This window comes from Aureobasidium subglaciale, assembly GCF_000721755.1.
Source record: "Aureobasidium subglaciale EXF-2481 unplaced genomic scaffold scaffold_19, whole genome shotgun sequence".
Classification (NCBI taxonomy): domain Eukaryota; kingdom Fungi; phylum Ascomycota; class Dothideomycetes; order Dothideales; family Saccotheciaceae; genus Aureobasidium; species Aureobasidium subglaciale.
Window position 1 is genome coordinate 1 of NW_013566976.1, and position 19,854 is coordinate 19,854.

The window sequence follows — 19,854 nt, forward strand, 5'->3', positions numbered from 1 at the left end:
TATACTAAAGGGACTGTTAGAATAACTAATTAAGTTAAACGTAGGACTACCTAAGGTCGTCCTACCTACCTATATACTTAATAGATAATGAGTGTATGCACGTTACTCTATATGCTCTGTTGTTCTGTGTAATCTAGAGGGAGCAGAGAGAACGAGAGATCGTACAGAGCAGGGTGCAGGAGGCAGCAGCCTTATGCAGTGTGCTCTGTAGAGATCCAGGTTCTTGGCGGAATCCTCAGAGCAGGATCCCGTATCCGGTAATGATCGTCGTAAATCCCGTTACGCTTAACTCAGCTCGTAACAAATTACTAGCTGACAATTAAGTATCTCTGTTTATTATCTATAGCACCTATAGTTTATTTTTGCCTCTGCCGAGTCATCTACGACTAATCTACGATATAGATCTAAAAAGCGTTCTATATATAAGGTGCTTTACGGAAATCTAGAGCAGGTCACTAAGAAACACCGAGAACACAACAGAGTAGCTAAACACTACCTGCAGACCGTATCAGTTAGCGCGACAATATGTGTTAATTCCTAGAGGCTGATCTTAATAAGTAATAAGCTGATATAGTATCGTACTGTCGAGTTGACGGCTTCCTACGCGGAGGACAGGGTTGTAAGCTTTAACTAGCACGTCTTCGCAGAATAACTTTTGCTCAATTCTGTAAAAGGACGCATTCTCTTTCGTGCAATACTGTGACAGTCAAAAACTCAAAGAATGATAAACACAAGCGGAGAGAGAACGAAGAGATCTTATGTTCGTCGTCAAGAAGGTGTTATATTTATATACAAGTACAAAGGTAGGTTTTCGTTCGGCGTCTTTTTTCTCGTTGGGCATCAGAAGGGTGTGAAGGTGGTGAATGGGGGATCGTGTCTAATAGTACAAGAGCGGGATCGTATGCGGCGAGCATGGCTCGCGCCAGCGGAACCCAAAATCCCTCAGAGGGAGAAGTGGTTTTCGAGGGATGTAATGGTCGTAAAAAGGGAGTGGGAGTTGAAAAATGCTTCTCCCAAGCATAAAAATGGCCAACAAATCTTTTGGATACCGGTCCAGTAAAACAAATATGCGAAACGCTTTTTCCAAACTCAAACAAAGATGGAGTGAAGAAGACGGCAATGATAATACGAGAGGCTTCAAAGCAGTCGACGAGAGGGATGACACGTTTAGTAGGCGTCAAGGAGGCATTCGAGCTCATCGAGATCAATGTTCTCAGGGCTGCGGAAGTCATTCCACATGTCCATGTCATCATCGTCTTGCTCGTCGAGGGACATGGCGTCGATTGAGACCCTCTTCTCGGTGTTCCATTCTGGAGCTTGCTGCGACTTGAGGTCGTAGAAGCCCTGAGGTCTCAACATAGGGCTGCTGAGGTCGTAGAGGGTGCTCACGGACGAGGAGAGGTGGTCGTGTCCGTCGAAGAGATCTTCAGTGGTCTCGACATGGGTCTCGTCCGACTCGACTGACATGGCAATGGTTTCGGAATCCTCGACCTTGATGGCCTTGGGCATGATTTCCTGGCTGGCGCGACGCAGCTCTTGCAAAGCGTTTGCCGTCTGCTTGAAGTCGCGCTCCTCGAGCTCAAGAGGGGGACTATCGGCACGGCGGTTGTGGGCCAGGTTGGAGGTCGTAGGAGGATGATCGCGCGAGAGCGAATGACGAGGGTGGAAGGTAGAGCCAATGTCACCATGTGGGGGTTCGTCGAGCTCAGGGCTGGATAAGTCGACTTCGGGAGAAAGCGAAGCACGTGTTCTGCTGTATTTCTCGTCTTCGTCATCGGCGGCGGACGAGAGAGCGGGAGTGATGATGCGACGGGCGGCGGGAATGTCGTGAGATTGGGAAAGCTCAGGAATGGGTTGGTGGGGTTGGGTGGTCAAAAAATAGTACAGCGGGCGAGGGTGAACTTGGGACTGGTACTTGGCCAGCGGACAAGGGCTGACGGCGGGCCAAGCGCGGTTGAGGTAGCTGGTGAGACGCGACGAGATCAAGTTGGCAGGGTTGGCAGACCTATAGCACATGTTAGTGAGTTTCACCAGGGTCGCGGGCTGCTTATGCTTACTTCTCCACCGCGCCTATGCAGTGGCACAAGACTGCAGCCAATTCCTTGACAAGATGCGGCCTGTTGCCCGTCTTTTCCAGCTGTTTGATGGTTGCGACAACGACATCATCGCTGATGCCTTCGGTATCAATCGTGTGCACAGTCTGAGTTCCGGGTGATGGTGGAGGAGTGTGCTCGGCCAGACGGGATGGTGGTTCTGTACGAATAGACAAGGTTTTTGTCTTGGGAGGGCTCATGAGTGCCGGAGGAGGCGACAGTGAGTCGTGCGACCGCTTGGGCTTCTTGGTGACGGGCTCATCATCGATGACGGTGGCTGGCGGCGAGGGTCGTGTTTGCGAAGAAGCTCGCGAGCGCTTAGGGACAGTGATACCGAGCTCGGAGAGGGACAGCGACTTTCTTCTGGTGTTGTATGGCATGTTGGGTGGATTGGATTGAATTGAGACGACGGAAGGGTTGTGCGGCTAGAGCACAAGAGATGATTTGTTTGGGCGCGTCGGTGTTTCTGTTTCCTTGTTGGTCGGCCGGGAAAATGTGGGTGAGCAACCAGTAGCTTGGGCTGGGCGGCGTTGATTGGTCGATCGGGGAATGGATGGTCAGCCTTGCTTATCGACTAAGTGCTGTCGCGAAAGAGGTGGAAGAATGTTGGTCGAGGGATCAATGAGCTGGACAGGTTGGAATGGAGATGGCGAGGAGTGATGATGATGATGATGTCGATTGTCGCTTGGTGAGGTGGTGGAAGATGGTTGGGATGGTGTGTGTGTCGATTGTGTTAGGAGTAGGGGTTCCAAGCTCGGATGCAAAGGCCAAGGGGGGGCTCGGCTCGTCTGCTGGTTGCGTTGCGAAGGCGGTTGCGTCGGCGGCGAACGGATGTACGTGCTGGAGCTCTAGCCAGAAAAAAGTTGTTTGCTCGTGTGCGGACTGTTTAGGTGTGTGAAGCGGTAATTCTGCTCTGCACAATTCTTTCTGATAATTTGACAAACAGAAAATGCTGATTCTTTGTACGAAGTGGGAGGTATCGAGGGAAAAAGGAAGTTCCGGGGACGCGAGCATGTGCGATGTGGATGGGCAGACACGATTAAGGAAACACATGCTCTCGATCATAAATGTCACAGGCAGCAGCAAGGGACTTGGCGAATACGTGAGAACGCTCCTTCCACCACAGACCGTCGCCAGAGAGGCCACACATGAAAGCGACCAGACTCCGACCACCGCGACTCTCGGCCGCTACTACCCAGAAGCACCAACGTTATTTCGAGTCCACTCCACTCAGCCCATCGTTGCTATCGTCGCCCTCTCATTCGTGCCCATTGTTTGTTTGCGACACCTGTCCACTTGCTTGCGAATACGGATAGCTCTATCCTCCCTCATAGCTTGTTTTCCAGAGCTTCCCAAAGCTGCCACTCTTTTCCTTCCCATGTGATTTTCAAGACATGAAACAGCAGCACAGCTCCCATCCACCAATGACACGCTGATCGACCATACGTCGCACCAGCCATTCCCGCGTCTGCAGCTTGCGACGCGGAGCCTTTCTTATCCCACTGATCGGCCAATCATGTCATCTTTCAAGAAAAAGCACCCTCATGCCGCGGTACCCCTGATGCGACAAGACCTGTACCTCTCGTGTCTCTGACGTTGAGTCATGCATCATAGCTATTTGTACCTCGCGTCAAGATGGAAAGTTCGGGTTGTCCTCCAGACCGTCTTCCGTCACCAAGGACGGAGCACCGGATATCAGCTGTTTGCTTCATCAATTTATCTCGCTCACCGCAGCGTCGGATCTGCACAGTGCTGCTTTCATATCAATGCTCCGTCCCAATCTCAGCATCTCATCTCCACAGCACGTTGATGATTATGTCCATTGACAGTCTGAGAGATAATTACCTAGTTACCATCTCACGGGGACGGCCACGGCAACCCTCTGCCCCGACGATCCGGCTCAAACGCAAAATCCTTCGTCCGTCATGCTTCCACCTTCTTCGAGTCACGCCTTTTCGCACCTTTCTTGTGCTTTGCTTCTTCGAAGGTGCGATCTCAGAGGTTTCCCTCTGTCCCGCAGCCCACTCCACAAGCCCGCGTATTCCGTTTCGTAATCCCACTCCGAATCTAGACGCTACTTAAAAAGTCCCCGCAATCGGTGCAAAAACGAAGTGGGCCGGCTATTTGTTTGCTTCTTTTTCTCTCTTTTTCTGCAGTAGGGAAAGTGTAACCTTAAGTTCTTGTTCTCCGACACGCACGACTTCTGCATACAGCCAGCCTTTGATGTTCTAGGCGAGACTGCATCTGTATGCGTAAGGCTTGCAGGAACCTCCTGCAGCTCTCCCTCGCATATCGTCTTGCGACGATGCATGCTTGTTCCTTACCCTTTTATTGATAGCGTATCTGCAACCGTGCCTGTCTCAGAAAGAAGTCCGGTTGACGTACGGTCCGCGCCGATCCATCTATCTCTTCTTGCTCGATGCACCGATAAGCATACGTACGAAGAAGGGGTCAAAGGAAAGTCTGGACTTGTGGAGTTGAGAAGAGCAATTGACTTTATTGGGGGCAGCATCACGACATGCCACCTTTCATGAGTGACTTTTCAAACACACAAGAAGCACTTTTTGATGCCAGTGCCGTGCTTTCCTTGGACATCCCCGCAATCCTTCCAATTGCATACCTCAGCCCCGGGGCTGTATGGTTCAGACTCTCGAGGCCTGCGTTATCCTCAAACATGATCCTTGTCCAACTCGTGCGGAAGATGAATAGCCTCTGAGCATTGCGGAGTGCAGCCCGAGGCTTCAACCATCGTCGCCAGTCTTTGCTTCTTCGTCGTGGGCCGACCTCTTGTCGCTTGACGGTCCCATGGTTTGACGCCGTTTTGAGAGCAACGTCTTCCCTTGAGTATACCGCTTTAGGCAGTTGAGCGGTTATCGTCGATGATTCGTCGGCTAAACTCCACAGACTTGTGTCTTAGGAAAGCCAACTCCGTGAGCTTGACTTAAGTGTCGATATCAAGGTGCCTGGGGTCTTATCATGGACGAGAAATTCTCTAGGCCTGCGACTCGGCGGTTTTGTGGCTGCTGGAGTGCACCATTGATAACCATAGCGGAGAGCTTCAATGCAGAGAGAGATAGACACTTTGGCTCTCAATGGACGCCTCTTCAGCTCGGTATGACCCTCGGCGTTTCAGCAGCTAGACCCCGAACACCTTGGTGGACGACTCATGGGCTTGGTATCTCGGTATCAAGTTCCCCTCACTTGGATAACCAAGAAAGCCAACCTCGTTGAGTCGTTTGACTTTGGGTCTGGCGCTCGATTTTATCTCCAACTTGCTCTACCGTTTCTTTGATGCTTTGTGTCACCGGTTTGGGCTTGAGCTCAAAGATCCAAACGGTGCCGAATTGTTTCCTGCGTTCTTTGACGACCTCGAGGCCGCTCTCCTCGATGAGTTGACCAATGTCTCTGTTCCACCAGCAACCGTGCTTGTCGGCGTGTTGAGGTGCAGTCGTGTCCAAGAGTTTGTTCATCCATCCAATGTAACTGCGACCGTGTTCGAGTAGCAGGATTCTGGCTTCCGGATTGGAGTGGTCGAGGTGTTTTGACAGGTTCTTGAGCAGTTCGACGGGTTGTGCTGTGCTACAGAGACCCATGGTCTGCACTATTGTGTCGTAGCCCTTCTTGAGACCTGGTGTGAAGGTCGTCCCGCTCTTCTTTGCCTCTTCTTGTGCTCTTGCTGGTGGCTCAGGCATATCTCCGATACAGTCACCTTGCAGGAACCTGATGGGCACATTCTCAGCAACCTTGCCTGGGTTCAGAATATTCCATTTACTGCGTGCCTGTTCCACCATCTGGGGACTGAGATCGATCAGAGTCAAACTCTTGATCTGGTCGAAGCCATAGTAACCCAGGTTCCTAGCCGTGCCGCAGCTGACCTCCAACACATCCCCCTTGACCATAGCAGACATTTCCTTCCTTGCTCTTATTACACCCCCCACCTTCTCCGAGAAATTGACTTCGGCATCAAAGCCTCCTGCTGTGGTATCATAGACCCCAGCGACGTCGCGTTGTGCCGAGGGCGAGTGGTCGGCTTGCACATCTCGAGACTTGTAGAGCGAGACGGCGAGACCAGACATGTAGAAGGCCATACCAAAGGCACAGGCTCCCATGACATAGATGCCGACTCCTCTAGCCCCTCGCTGGAGCTTGATTCTCGATTGCGCATTTGCGACGGCGGCGGGCTTGGTCGAGGGAGCTATCGGGGTACGTGGAGGCGGAGCTCTGTATTCGGCGACCGGCGTCCTGGCATGGTAGGGACCCGGTTTCTTGGCTATCGCTCGCGGCACTCCTCGAGGCATCGTGGTGGGTTGTTGCGTTTCTGTGACTTGGCTCGAAAGCTTTTTGGCCTCACGAGCATGTGAGAGAGCTGCTTCGGGAAGCTTGGACCACATCCAAGGGCTGCTGCAGCTCCCACTTCCAAGCTCTACCTAATTACCTGGTCATCTCTTCGTCTTCTCCTAAACCATACAGATCGTACACTCCTACGAAAATGTTCGTCTGCTGAACTCTGCTCTGCCCTCAGAAGATACAAATGTCTGACAATGTCCGCCTGTCCGAGAATTGTCCTTTTCAAGATACTTGCTGATGGTTGTGACCAATGATACATGAACACGATGCTGCCGCATGCTGCAGCTATGCGCCTCCATTGCTGAGCCCTGTCGAGGCTGAGCTCCGGACAATGATACATGTAAGAGCCTGAGATCACACACTCTTTATTTCCTCTTGTCACAATTATTCGCACTTCATTCGCGCCTCCTGCACCTCTGTATCGCGAAATTCGCTTCTACATCGAGCAATCATGGAATTCGGCATCTTCGCATCTTGCTCAACAATTCCCATTCGAGTGATGGTTCCACGCCATGTCTACAGTAGCAAAGCACAAGGTTCGCAGAAACATGAATGCGCGATCCCTTGACATTCGACACTGCTACCCATACATACTGTAATAGAAACGTCATAATAGTATCCAGAATGGAACACGAATGTAGATATACGATTTCGAAAGAGATGTGTTCGTTGGGATGACTTTTTACAAAAACATGATCATAAAGCCCAGCGAATGGACCTAGTGCTTCGGATCAACTTGGTCTCGATTGCTCTCTGTCCCCGTGGTCCGTTCAGAACAACAAATCAGAGAAGGATTCAATTCAAGTCTCGAAAAGAAATTTTTGTCAAATTGAATCCTCCCGAGACAGATATTCACACAGAGCTATGAGTACTTTTCGGGAGTCTGCGCAGTTGGGGCTTGGTTGTTTTGGAAGCTAGGTCTGCCATCTCTACCGTATTCATTACTTCGACTACTTGGAAAAGACCTCAGCAGATGTTCATGGAGCTTTAATCTCGTGGTCCGCGTTCATCGACCAGGACACGATGGCCCTGGCTAGTCTCTGGTACACCATGTCGAACAGCGCCAAATTCTAGAATCTAGGAAGAGATTAGAGGCTTTGGCTTCGCAGGTGTTTGTTGTACACATACCTCGATATATGTGAGATTGTTCCTCTGCACCGCCGCAACACATCTTTTCCCATCGAACCGGACTTGCCAGACTCCACTAAGGTCCGAAAGTATATCTAAGCTCTCACCAGTCTTGATGTTCCATATCTTGAGTGTTCTGCCCGAGCCGCTGATTGTTTTCTGGTCGTCGTGCTGGAAGCAAGTGATTGCTCCGGTGTGTCCCGATAGCACAGATTGACAAGTTCCATTGTCAGGGTTCCAGATACGTAATGTGCCGTCGGGGGCGGCGCTTACTAGGAGCCCATGTTGTACTCTAGTATACCTACAAGGGATGTATGACCTCTTAAATCTTGTCTGAGTATAATAGCAAGCAAGTGACCACATGACGGCCGTGAGCACGAAAGGCCAGGTGACGTGATCGAGTCTCAAGATCCATTACGCTCTGTGTATGAGTCTCTGATGGTTGCCTGAACTGTCAGAAGTTGAGTGAGGTTGAGTATCTATAGCGAGGTTCGGCTTGGCGTTTGCCTTGAGTCTGTAGTTGGTCCGGGTAGAATGAAGGTGCCGCTTTGCACTCTTTTCAATCCTTCTAGTCAATTGCCTTTGATGTTTCGTGCTTGTTTTGCTGGACGTCAAGGGTGTACTTGCCAGAGGCCAATTCATCTCTTCGTTTGACCAGGTCCTTCATCCGGGTAATAACCTCGTAGCCTCTGGGCATAGCGTCACCACAGTTTATCTTTGGGATATAGCAATTGTGGCACAGGTTGGAGTAAACCTTGTGAGTATGGCAGACGGAGTAAGATCGCAAGAGGATTGGCCATGATTTGAGCTTCATGCTATGAAGCGTCGCAGGAGTGCGCTCATGAATAGGAGCTGGAGTGATCGATTGAGAATTGGTCAGAGTATTGCGAGGTTAAAAGCAAGAGAATGTGGTGTTAATTTTGGAGAAGCGTAAGAGACACGCTTGACAGCCGAACAAGCAGTGCTCTCTCTCTCTCTCTCTCTCTCTCTCTCACACACAAGCCAACCTGACCACCTAGCAACACAAACGAACAGTCACTCGATAATCACTAATTGCCTAGCACCACCCATCTTTGACAGTTTATTCACACATCGATCACCATCATGCACGTCCTGAGAACAACCATGACGACTCTCTTTTGGCCTGCTCTTGAACAGGAAGGCCAAAGCCGAGGGCCCACCCAAGCAATGACCACAACACGTGAATCCTCCACCCCGGTTTCGGCCAGACGTGCTCTTCTCGACGCTTATCGGCGGGAAGAGCGGACAGAGTTGAAAGAGCATGTTTGTCGAGGTCTGGGCAACACATATTCGGGGCAGGAAGAGAATTTCCACATAGGCAAACATACAACCTGTAAGTTCTTGTTTGCGGCAAAGTGAGAGCGATATACATAACTTTTCTTATCTTTTCATCGCTCAATTCCTTCCTCATTCGTTGTTGAAGCTTCGATTGGCACTTTCCCTCTTTTCTAAGAGCATAAAAAGAGAAGGAACACAACACCATGGCAGCTGCCGCGGAAGAAATCCCCAAGTCAGTCCTTATCCTGGGCTCTGGAGTGTTTGGCCTCAGTACAGCATACAGTCTCACTCAGAACCCGAAGTTCGCAAACACATCAATCACACTCGTTGATCGCAGTGTGTTCCCAGCACCCGATGGCGCAAGCATAGACAGCAGCCGCATCGTCCGTCCCGACTACGCAGATCTTCCTTATGCACGCCTCGCCATTGAAGCACAAGCACGCTGGAGAAACGAATGGTGGGGTCAACAAGATGTCTATCATGAACCTGGTCTTGCGGTCGTGGTCAACAAGGATGAATCCGACAACGGAAACGGCGACCTGGGAAGAAAATACATGACGGATAGTATGGCCAATGTGGAGCGTTGCGGACTCAAGCCTGGCAAGAAGAGCGAGGGTGGTGAGATCGAGGAGATGGAGACACAAGGAGACATCAGAAACATCTTCAAGGACTACACCAATGCGGCTCAAGAAACCACCATTGCAGCCGCAGCAGCGACAGGAAAAGGAGGCTCGTCCGTAGGCGACTTTGGCTACGTGAATTGGAGATCAGGCTGGGCAGATGCAGAAAAAGGCATGCGTGTCCTCCGCGCAAGAGTCGAAAAAACAAACCGCGTCAACTTCCTGCACGCCTCAATCTCCCGCCTGCAATTCAGCAACGACGCAGTGACCGGCTGCGAGACAGATGACGGCAAACTCCTAACAGCAGACCTCATCGTTCTAGCCACCGGAGCCTGGACACCCGCCCTCCTCGACCTCCGCGGCCGCTGCAGCGCAACAGGCCAAATCCTCTCCTACATCCAAATCACCGATGCCGAGCAAGCAGCCCTCGGTGACCGACCAACCCTCCTCAACGAAAGCAGTGGTCTCTTCATAATCCCACCCGTCAACAACGTTCTCAAGGTAGCTCGTCACGGCTACGGCTACTGCAACCCCACCACAATCCCTCACCCCGAAGACGCCTCCCTGGGAAAAATCACAGTCTCCCTCCCACGCACCCACATCTCGCACCCAGGCCTCGAGATCCCAGAAGAAGGCAAGAAAGCCCTGCGTAGTTTCTTGGCCGCCGTCTACCCTTCTCTGGCCACGAGACCTTTTCTCAACACGAGGATTTGCTGGTACACGGATACACCTCGAGGAGATTGGTTGTTGTCCTATCACCCAAGGTACAAGAATTTGTTTGTAGCAACGGGAGGAAGTGGACATGCTTATAAATTCTTGCCTGTGGTGGGAGATAAGATTGTGGATTGTTTGTTGGGTGAGCCGCCTGCTGAGTTCAAGGATAAATGGGCTTGGCCGGAGAGAGATGTCGAGGATCAGGTCTGGACCAAGGATTGGAGAGGCGGTGTCAAAGGCATGGTCTTGGAGGAAGAGTTGAAGAAGGGCGAGAACAAGGCCAAACTTTGAGGAAACGGGGGAAAGTGAAGTTTGTAATTATACTCAGATACATGAGACAGGGAAACAAGAGGATCTGGAGGATCATACGATGGGCCGTAGATGGAGACGAGAAGTCCGCAAATTATATTGGCAAATGCACATCACAAAGCACAAACACCATGAGCACTAGGAGACAACAAGTTTCGTCATGTTTCTGAGATGACATTAGAAGAGGCTATATACCTCAAGCCACATTATCTATGCTTTGAGAGTAATGTCAATGATAGATGCACACCAAGCAACAGCAAGGAGGCCCTTCATTCCCTTTGCATTCCTCAACACATGAGCAAATAGCCCATGCCTGAATCGTCATCTCTTTCGCTCGGATCTTTCCCATCACCTCTCTGTTTCACTCTTCTTTTCTTTTGTGTTTTTTTTTTTTCGTGACAATTTCTTGTGCTCATCCACAGAGCAGTAACGTTCCAAGCCGAGGGGAAGAAAAAAGGGGTTATCAACGCCAATAAAAGAGATTGATGCTTCCAGGCCTTGGTCAAGTGGTATTTGGGAATGAATGAGAAAGACCAGAGGCGTGTGAAGAGCATCAACACTCCTTGCTGAAGAACCGACCCGAAGAAAAGTTTTGAAAACCGCCATCGGAAAAAGAAAAAAGCCTTCATGCGCAAAGCTCTCGAAGGAAACCGGAACACCACGCCATGCATTTGCGAAAAGGGAAAAGTAGAATGAGTCATGCTGTAGACGCATCCATTGAGGTTGGCAAGACCTTGAGGTAGGGGTGATAGTACATCCGAGGATGAAGGGCTATTGTTACAGTTGCCAGTAGAAGGGTTGTGGTTGTTTGAGAGGTTGTTCATTCGCTCCAGTTTAGCTCCGGACTTTGATTCAACCTCGGTTGGTTGTGACTTAGGCCTTGCGGAAGTCGGACAACACGGGGTAGATCATCTCGAAGGCTTGATAGATCTCTTCACGGACCTTGGCACCAGTGAGGACGATTTTGCCAGAGACGAAGATGAGAAGCACCTAGGTGATATTAGTGAAATGGAAACAAATAGAAGTCACATTGGAAGAGGGCACGCACAATCTTGGGCTTCATCATTCTGTAGATGAGACCAGGGAACAGTTCGGGCTCGTAAGAGCTGAACATGTGATGGCGTGCGGCAAGACCTTCCAGACGGATAGGGAACTTGATGTCGCAGGAGCCAACGATGTTCTGGATCTTGAAGTCGGTGAACTTGGCATTGAAGCCGAGCTTCTGGATGATACGAGCGTACTTGCGGGAAGCGAGCTTCGAGTCGTCCTCCGACTTGGCACCAGTGACGACCATCTTGCCGGAAGCGAAGATCAAAGCGGTGGTCTTGGGCTCGCGAATACGCATGATGACAGCGGCGAAACGCTTAGGATTGTACTCAGCATTACGAGCGTGAAGGGCAATCGTCTTCAGATCGAGTCTGCAGTCAAGGTTCACCGTTGCGACAATGTTCCTTAAGAGCGCGAAATGTCAACAACATGCCAACAACAAAACGTTGCAACACGAAGATACTCACTGCAATGTAGGCACAATGCCACTGACACCCTGACCAGCGCTAGGCGTAGCAGCAGGAGTCGCGGGAGTCACCCCAGCACCCTGTTGGGCGACGACTCCTTGCTGTGCAGGCTGTTGCTGCTGCTGACCCTGAGGCTGCGAAGTGTTGCCGTACCCGTAAGCGCCGTTTGTCTGCGAGGTCTGCTGGCCATCTTTCTCAGATGAAGGTGGGGTGAGGTCACCTGCGCCACCTGGGAAGGACAAAGAGCCGGGTGCGGTGAAGTTCTTGGCCTGAGCGGCGGTCGAGGGGTGTGTGATGACAGACTCCATGATTGCGATGAGCGGTAGATGAGACGACGGAGTGTGGTAAGGCAGTCTGAAGAGAACTGATGTCAGGATTGGAATTCTTGGACTTTATCTTGGAGGTAGTTATGCGACAGGAGACTGAAGAATGAGAGGAAAGGTGATGCGCGCGCAGTCGGTAGTGACCTTCTGATGAATGATGGAAGTGAAAGGTTGCGATGATGCGATGCGAGAAGTGAAGAGAAGGAAAAAAGCGACGGGATCGAATGCGCCTCGGAGGTGAGATGGATAGTCTCGTACCGTTAGCGGGAGATGAACAACCAAATGTGTCCCCTACAGATGCTGCCTGGAGGATGCGCTGTGGTAGAGAGTGAAGAGGCTCTGATCAGGTGTAAAGTGATTCAAAGTCTGAGATGAAGATGCCAAGAGGCGCTTTCCAAATCCGGAAGTGAGAGAAGACCGCAAATGGATTTCCCTTTCACAACAGTGTCCGCCGAAGGACAAAGAAAATCGCAGCAGAAAATTGGACAATAACGCGTAGATAGACGCAGCGATTGTTATGTTTAATGCGGCGAGTTGCAATGTGGTGCGGGGATGATGTGGAGGGGCGCCGTTGCGTAAAGGGTCGGGCAAAGCGTAAAGGCGCGGGAAAGTTGCGAAAATGAAGGGGATGCCCGTGGTATTTATACCCACAGCCACATCGTGCCAAGGTCCACTTTGACTCAACGCTAAAACCTTGACTGCCTCGCGCCTGCAAATCTTTTGATCCACTCCAGAATTCTCGTCCAGATCCTTCCATCCATTTCCGCCAACCTGGCTCAGGTGCCTTCACCAGCAGTACGGCGACATATTGCCAACACATGGCCGCGCCGTCCAGCAACAGCTACCCATATCGACGAAGTTTGAGAAGATTCATCCTTGCCTTTGTGGCTCGCGGCAGGCGCCAATAATTGTGACTCACCTCCCTCAACATGATTCGCCGCACGCTTCTTGCCGGCCGGCATGTGACTGAGACACCAATCATGCCATCGACGCCGACACCTGTCCTGTATCGATGCGAATAACTGCTAGCGACGACGACCTGTTCACTCACGACACTGCATGCGAATATTTCTCTGGACTATTTCGAAGAGGAGACGGATAGCTGCACTGCCGTCGCAGCCCGCTGACGCGCTCGTCAGGGGCTTGTCGCCACAAGTTTCTGGCCCGCGCGGTGATGCTTGCTTCTTGCCGGAATCAAGATTTCGACTGCATCATCATCACGGCGCATCGTCTACATTTCTTATTTTTATCAAGCCTGACTGTTTGAAAGGCATTCGCCTTGGTTGCGACTGAGTGACTCGTCTTTCACATTAACGCCTTGTGTCATGTCAGGCTGTTGCCTAGAAAGCCTGTTTCGCTGTTCTTCAAGCAACGAAAACACTTGCGCTGTTTGACCAAGATGATGATCGTCTGAGGCGTCCGGGACTTGCATGGAGGGCATAGGGCAATGTCTTTCATTTGGTTGGTGGTAGGTCCAATGCACACTTCCTGGTAGGTCGGTTCATACTGCAGACGGCGTTCTTACGTCGCATAAGCTTGCGCATGTTTTGTGGTCGTTTGGATGAGAGTCAGCTTGGAAGCGCTGCGCTGTTGGTAGTAGGTAGGCAGCAGCAATAGCGCCTCCTCTTGCCTCTGTTCCTTGCTTTCAACTCGCGATGTGGATAGCGTCTTGTCCTCTCTCAATGCATCACTTGCTGGAGCCTACAGGTTGCTGCCTAGCACCGCATGACTCGCCCACAAGCGCTGGCTATATAATCCATGCGGTCCTCGCTCTCCTTCTTTCTTGATCAAGTTCTCTTGCCGATTGGCTTAGATCAAGTGTAGTATCTGTTCTTCTTATGTTTAACCACTAAGACTTTTTATGTTGAACCCAATCTTTTGAACCAGTTGGGAGACCTCTGGAGTGCTTCTCTACGTCTCTCGGCACAGTGTCACCTGTCTTTGCACTTCCACAGGCTGACGCGAACCAACTACTTTTTCATCAGTTTTCATTCTGGTTTCCAACCGGGTGCTGAAGAAGAACGTGTCATATTGCTTGCTGACCATTATACTGTTTGCAGGTGCAGATAGGGCTTCATTGCTCGTTGACAAGCAAGACGGTAAGCCCCGGGGCAAGGTGACACGGATGCGGAGAAGGATCAGCTAGCTCTACCTTGCATATCGTCCCTCTCTTCCTCTCCTCTGCATCCATTCGTGAAATGTTCAAATCGCTCAGTATGCGCCTGTTAGCAAACCACGGATCGCTAGCAGTACCACATATTCGAAGATCACCATGCTCGTAGGTGACATTTCAGCCTCCTTGCGACGCCCTCTACCGCACCATGCCTTGAACCAGTAGCTCTACCGAGCATGACCGTTCTGATGCTCTTTGAAAGCAACACTGCTGGTCATCGAAGTCATGTAACAGCATCACATGGAAGCCGTCGAGCATGACGTCGATCAACAACCTTAACCACCGTCATTTCAAATCGCCAAAGGCGGGGTCATAAGGCGCCCCCGATCCCATCATGGTTCCCAAGAAACAATCAATCCAGTTCCGCTTCAGGTCGACTCGATAAGCAAAGACGAAGACACCTTCGAGATAGCACTGTCGCGATCAAAGAACCTACACCGATAATATACACACCACCCGCATCTACACATCATGGCGAGCTACATAGCCTCATACATTCCCGCCATCAAGTCGATCATCCCACAGGCCTCGCCATCAGTCGCTTCGCTTCCAGAAATTGGCGATGCAGCTCCAGCGCCCGTAGGCTCAATCGATCTTACACGCGGCAATGGCAGACCTACGCTAGTGGCCTTTGTAAGACACTGCGGTTGTCCATTCGCAGAGAAAGAGGTGCAATTACTCGGAGCCGAGAGTCGTAAGAACGAGAATCTGCATGTAGTGATTGTACAACACAACGATGAAGCAACTACAAAACAATGGTTTGAGGATGTTGGGTAAGTCTTCCGCAGTGGCCGCAAAATCGCACTTCTAACAAGCTCTCAGCGGCAAAAAAGCTTTCTCAGACTCGGACCGCTATACCCTCGTTTGCGACCCCGAGCGCAAGATCTACGCTGCGTGGGGTGTTGGCTCTCTAGGCTGGACGGGAATGGTGAACGGCGGGATCATGGACGCGCTGAAGTCGTTGAAAGAGTCGGATGGCATTGATCTCAGACCTACGGGTGCTGGATCTTACAGATGGCAGAATTCGGGTGGATTTGCTGTGGATGGAGAGGGAAAGATCAGGTGGAAGAAGATTGCTAAGGATTCATCGGATGTGTGTGATTATGCGGCTGCTGCGAAGACTGTTGTTGGTAAGGGCGAGCATGTGCAGAGTCGATTGTAGGAGAAATCATGGATGGAGGTCGCATTGAGGACTCAGGGTGGGGGCGAAAAATGATCTTTGAGAACATACAGTCGGACATTATGTTACCTTATTCGCCTTCTTTTCTGACTTGACTTGACATGTCGTATCTGTAGCTGTCTTCCGCATGGCGCGATAGTCCATAAAAAGCTTAGGCGATTCGCATCTACCTTCCAAACTCGGCTGATAGCGCAATCAGGGCAAACAAATGTCATAAAAGGGTTCAACGAGCTCGGTGCACTCACAAACATCTGACTCACAGTCGATTGAACTCATATATATATAGTCACACTGCAGACTAACCCGCTGTTTCTTGCAACACAAATCTGGTCAATTGAACCTCTCCACATACACAAAACATGAGCAACACACCACAACGTCCTCTGGGCGAAAAAGTCGCCAACACAAATCCAGCACCATGGCCCTCCAAGGAGATCACCCTGGAAGGAAGACATGTCACTCTAGAACCCATCTCAGCAGTCCACGCAGAAGCACTCTTCCCCCTCATCGGTGGTCCCTCCAATGCAAGTCTTTGGGACTACATGCCCTACGACCCCTTCCCTGCCTCTGTCTCCGCTCTCCACACCGACATGGTCTCAAAAGCCTCCTCCAACGACCCAGTCTTCTACACCATTCTCAAACATGAAGGTGCTGAAAAGGTGCCTGTGGGCTGGTGTTCATACCTCCGCATCGACGCCAAGAATAGTGTCATTGAAGTTGGTCATTTGATGTTTTCTGCAAAGTTGCAGAGGAGTGTTGCTGCTACTGAAGCCATGTATTTGATGGCCAAGTATGCGTTCGAGATGGGGTATAGACGGTATGAGTGGAAGTGTCACTCGCTGAATGCGCCTAGTAGGAGGGCGGCGGCGAGATATGGGTATGTTTTGCTTATTAAATTTTTCAAGATGGAGGGATTGTGCTAACTGTGATGTGCAGATTTGTAGAGGAGGGAACGTTTAGACAGGCTTTGATTGATAAACATGGCAGAAATAGGGATACGACTTGGTTCTCTATGCTGGACTCGGAATGGGAGGGTATCAAGAAGGCATTCGAGAGTTGGTTGGATGATAGCAACTTTGATGAGGAGGGTAAACAAAAGCAGAAGTTGGAGGAGTTTAGAGCATGAAGCATACTAGTCAGCCGATAAATGGTACCAGCTTGTAGGCACTATCTGTCAGCCACAGACTTGACAGAATAGTACTCATGGAGGTGATGGGAATGTAGCCAGTGTCAGGAGTGGAAGTATTTGTCATTCACTGTGAATCTCCGTCTCGTCTTGAAACGTATTCTTGTTTGGTCATCACGATAGCTGGGTACGAGAGTGGTGCAAGCATTTAGGGACAACATACTAGCTTTGTCGTTGGCAAAGCTGCCCGATGGTAGGAGCACGGACCAGTGCTGTCCTCGATGCAAGGCACAGGATCTTGACGCAAATTTGTATCGTGATAGAAGGAAGCGGTAACGTGAGAGAGTGGTTTAGCTGTCGGAAGGGTTAGTAACCGTAAGCCGGCGATCGGCAGGACTCACATGCGTCGACGGGCACGCGAAAGGCACGAGCAGCGAGGCATCCACATCTCACCCCACAAGCCCGCGTTTTGTCGTGCCTTTTTATCCGGACGCACCCCGGAGCACGGCCAGCCCTGATAACAGCGACTTCTTGCATCCTCTTTCTTTGCTCTATACCATGGCGAGCTAAGTCTTCGCCAATCAGCATGACATGACCTAGACCGATCACGAATCGACCACCATCCAAGCCCTAATCTCAGAGCGTCCACTCCTTCCAACCCCCCACACAGCATCAGCCTTGGGCACACACATAGAGCATTTCAGAGTTTTAGGCCCGGTCTCTTCGCAGACATGCCCGACAAACCTCTCACCATTGCGACTTATGCTGCCGGCGCATCGCTCGCTGCAATCACGCTCGTCTATGTCTTCGGCCCCACCTTCATGCTCGACGATGAAGCCTCGCAATCCTCAAAATCAACACGCAAGCGAGGAGTCGTCGGACTCGTCAATCCTGCCAATGACTGCTTCATCAACTCGGTACTCCAGAGCATGGCTGGTCTGCCGGAATTGCGCATCTACCTCATCCGGGAACTACACCGACGGAAGCTGGACGGGAAAGAGATCTACTCCATTGTGGAGCAATTGGAAGATGAAATCTCGCCCAACGAGAGCAAGGACATTGTCAAGATGAATGAAACAAAGGAGCCTAGCTGGAAGGTCTTGGGATTGCAACAGGGTCTGGTGACGGCTGGCCTCAAAGATATTCTGGATGCGCTCAATGAGCGACCCATCTACAAGAAGACCATCTCGGCCCGCACTTTCGTCAGTGTCATGGAGACAGCTTTCAAGACACGCATCAGTCGACAGCAGCAAGATGCTCAAGAGTTCCTACAAATCGTTGCCGAGAGGCTGAGCGAAGAGTATCACGCTGGAAGAAACGCTAGGAGAAAGGCAAAGTCACTCAAGAGTCCTAGCACCTCTACCTTGAAAGCACCCGAGCCTGAGGATGAAGAGAAATCAAACATGCTCAAGCCTCAAGAGTCTGCTCGTGGCTTGAAGGCAAAACATGAAATCGAACAAGTTCGACAAAGCGTACAACAACTACCGCAAGCCGAAGATGATGACTTGCAGGACGATCCAGGCTTTCCTTTCGAGGGAAAAATCGAAGCGCAGATTGAGTGCATGACATGTCATTTCAAGCCCAAGCCCTCTGTGTCGAGTTTTGTCACTCTTACACTCAACGTCCCACACCACTCTTCGACCACCTTGAATGCATGCTTTGATGGCATGCTGAAAGTTGAACACATTGATGATTACAAGTGCGAAAGATGTCGCCTGGAGCACGCCATTCAAGTCAAGACGAAAGACTTGGCAAAGGCATCGGACGAATCAACACGCAACTTACTCACACATGAGCTAGCAGCCATGGAAAAGGCACTAGAGACAGACCCGGAAGCTCTACCGAAGAACATCAAACTGCCTGATCCATCTCTAGCCCCCAAACGACGAATCGCACGCCACATGCGCATCAGCACGTTCCCCAAAATCCTCGCCATCCATCTATCTCGAAGTGTCTGGGATCCAAACTCTAGCAGCAGTAAGAACATGGCCAAAGTTAGTTTTCCAGAGACATTACCTTTGGGTGGACTATTGGACCAACAGTCATACCGTCTTCATGGCGTCGTGACGCACAAAGGAGGTCACAACAGCGGTCACTATGAGAGTTTCAGACGACAGTTCCTCGCCGAACCGTACAGTGCCAAACTCAGCATGGGCACTCAAGGCATGTACTCAGCTCAAGGAACACCCAGAGCAAGTGGCATGCCCAGCCCCATGCTCGAGCCCACCACCCCTGGCCTCACACACTCTCCCTCAAGCAGCGGCAACAGCACATCCTCACGCTCCTCCTCAACACGCAAGCGTTTCTCCCTCCGTCACCGTCAAAGCTCAAAACCAAACACCGAGACGCAAAATGATGAGAAAAGCACCGTCAGCAGCAGTAGTGGTGCAGAAACACCCGGTGCATCACAAGTCCCTACTCGACCAATCCCTGAAGCTACATATCCACAACCCGCACGCACATCTTCAAAAGCAGGCAAAAGCTTGGATCTAAGCAGGTTGAAACGAAAACAGAGAAATCAGCATAATAGGTGGTGGAGGATTAGTGATGATAAGATTAAAGAATCAAAGACTGGTGACGTGTTGGGTATGCAGAGGGAGGTATATTTGCTATTTTATGAAATCATGGTGCCAGAGGTTTGAGGATATGAAAGTGGAGGGGAGTTTTTCATTGTGCTATATCAAATGGCGGAAGAGCATTTTTTTCGAAGTCGAACGGGGCTTTGGGGTATGTACACAATTTTCTACTTTCATGTAAGCTGTATATATCAATCAATACAAGGCACTTTGCCTTTATGTCATCGGGATAGTGGGGCACTCGCTCCAAGAAATCACTGATACTGCAGATACTGCTGTTCAGTCGAGTCATTATGTAGCGAGACCATCGCAGCAATGTGTGTGTGTGGTTGCAGGCCAACGGCAGGTCAAAGTCGACATCTTGTCTATAACCTTGACTCGTCTGGATATACAACACAGGGATCCCCCACACAGGAAGTAACATGAGGTTTTCGTTTGAGAGAGGAGACGTA

At 50.7% G+C, this 19,854-nt stretch overlaps 7 protein-coding genes across 7 annotated transcripts; 4 read left to right on the forward strand and 3 right to left on the reverse strand.

Moving 5' to 3' along the window:
• Positions 1-1,167: 1,167 nt before the first annotated feature.
• AUEXF2481DRAFT_7158 (uncharacterized protein) lies at positions 1,168-2,473 on the reverse strand (the record flags this gene model as incomplete). The annotated part of the gene is made up of 2 exons (XM_013485818.1): positions 1,168-2,005; positions 2,058-2,473. The coding sequence occupies 2 exons, from the start codon at positions 2,471-2,473 to the stop codon at positions 1,168-1,170; spliced, it is 1,254 nt and encodes a 417-aa protein (XP_013341272.1).
• Positions 2,474-5,404: 2,931 nt separating this feature from the next.
• AUEXF2481DRAFT_54305 (uncharacterized protein) lies at positions 5,405-6,118 on the reverse strand (the record flags this gene model as incomplete). Its single annotated transcript, XM_013485945.1, has 1 exon — positions 5,405-6,118. A coding segment is annotated over one exon (714 nt), but the record flags the coding sequence as incomplete, so codon positions are not given.
• A 2,952-nt stretch (positions 6,119-9,070) lies between these two features.
• Positions 9,071-10,724, forward strand: AUEXF2481DRAFT_699538 (uncharacterized protein; the record flags this gene model as incomplete). The annotated part of the gene is made up of 2 exons (XM_013485980.1): positions 9,071-9,485; positions 9,579-10,724. 2 exons carry the CDS (start codon positions 9,071-9,073, stop codon positions 10,490-10,492), a joined length of 1,329 nt encoding a protein of 442 aa, XP_013341434.1. The 3' UTR covers positions 10,493-10,724.
• A 659-nt stretch (positions 10,725-11,383) lies between these two features.
• AUEXF2481DRAFT_7161 (uncharacterized protein) lies at positions 11,384-12,332 on the reverse strand (the record flags this gene model as incomplete). The annotated part of the gene is made up of 3 exons (XM_013485819.1): positions 11,384-11,500; positions 11,559-11,961; positions 12,025-12,332. 3 exons carry the CDS (start codon positions 12,330-12,332, stop codon positions 11,384-11,386), a joined length of 828 nt encoding a protein of 275 aa, XP_013341273.1.
• A 2,659-nt stretch (positions 12,333-14,991) lies between these two features.
• Positions 14,992-15,682, forward strand: AUEXF2481DRAFT_7162 (uncharacterized protein; the record flags this gene model as incomplete). Its single annotated transcript, XM_013485820.1, has 2 exons — positions 14,992-15,293; positions 15,343-15,682. 2 exons carry the CDS (start codon positions 14,992-14,994, stop codon positions 15,680-15,682), a joined length of 642 nt encoding a protein of 213 aa, XP_013341274.1.
• Positions 15,683-15,944: 262 nt separating this feature from the next.
• Positions 15,945-17,153, forward strand: AUEXF2481DRAFT_42473 (uncharacterized protein). The gene is made up of 2 exons (XM_013485886.1): positions 15,945-16,577; positions 16,637-17,153. Exons 1-2 carry the CDS (start codon positions 16,060-16,062, stop codon positions 16,824-16,826), a joined length of 708 nt encoding a protein of 235 aa, XP_013341340.1. The 5' UTR covers positions 15,945-16,059; the 3' UTR covers positions 16,827-17,153.
• Positions 17,154-17,302: 149 nt separating this feature from the next.
• On the forward strand, positions 17,303-19,670 carry AUEXF2481DRAFT_42474 (uncharacterized protein). Its single transcript, XM_013485887.1, has one exon. The coding sequence runs from the start codon at positions 17,558-17,560 to the stop codon at positions 19,466-19,468; it is 1,911 nt and encodes a 636-aa protein (XP_013341341.1). The 5' UTR covers positions 17,303-17,557; the 3' UTR covers positions 19,469-19,670.
• Positions 19,671-19,854: the final 184 nt, after the last annotated feature.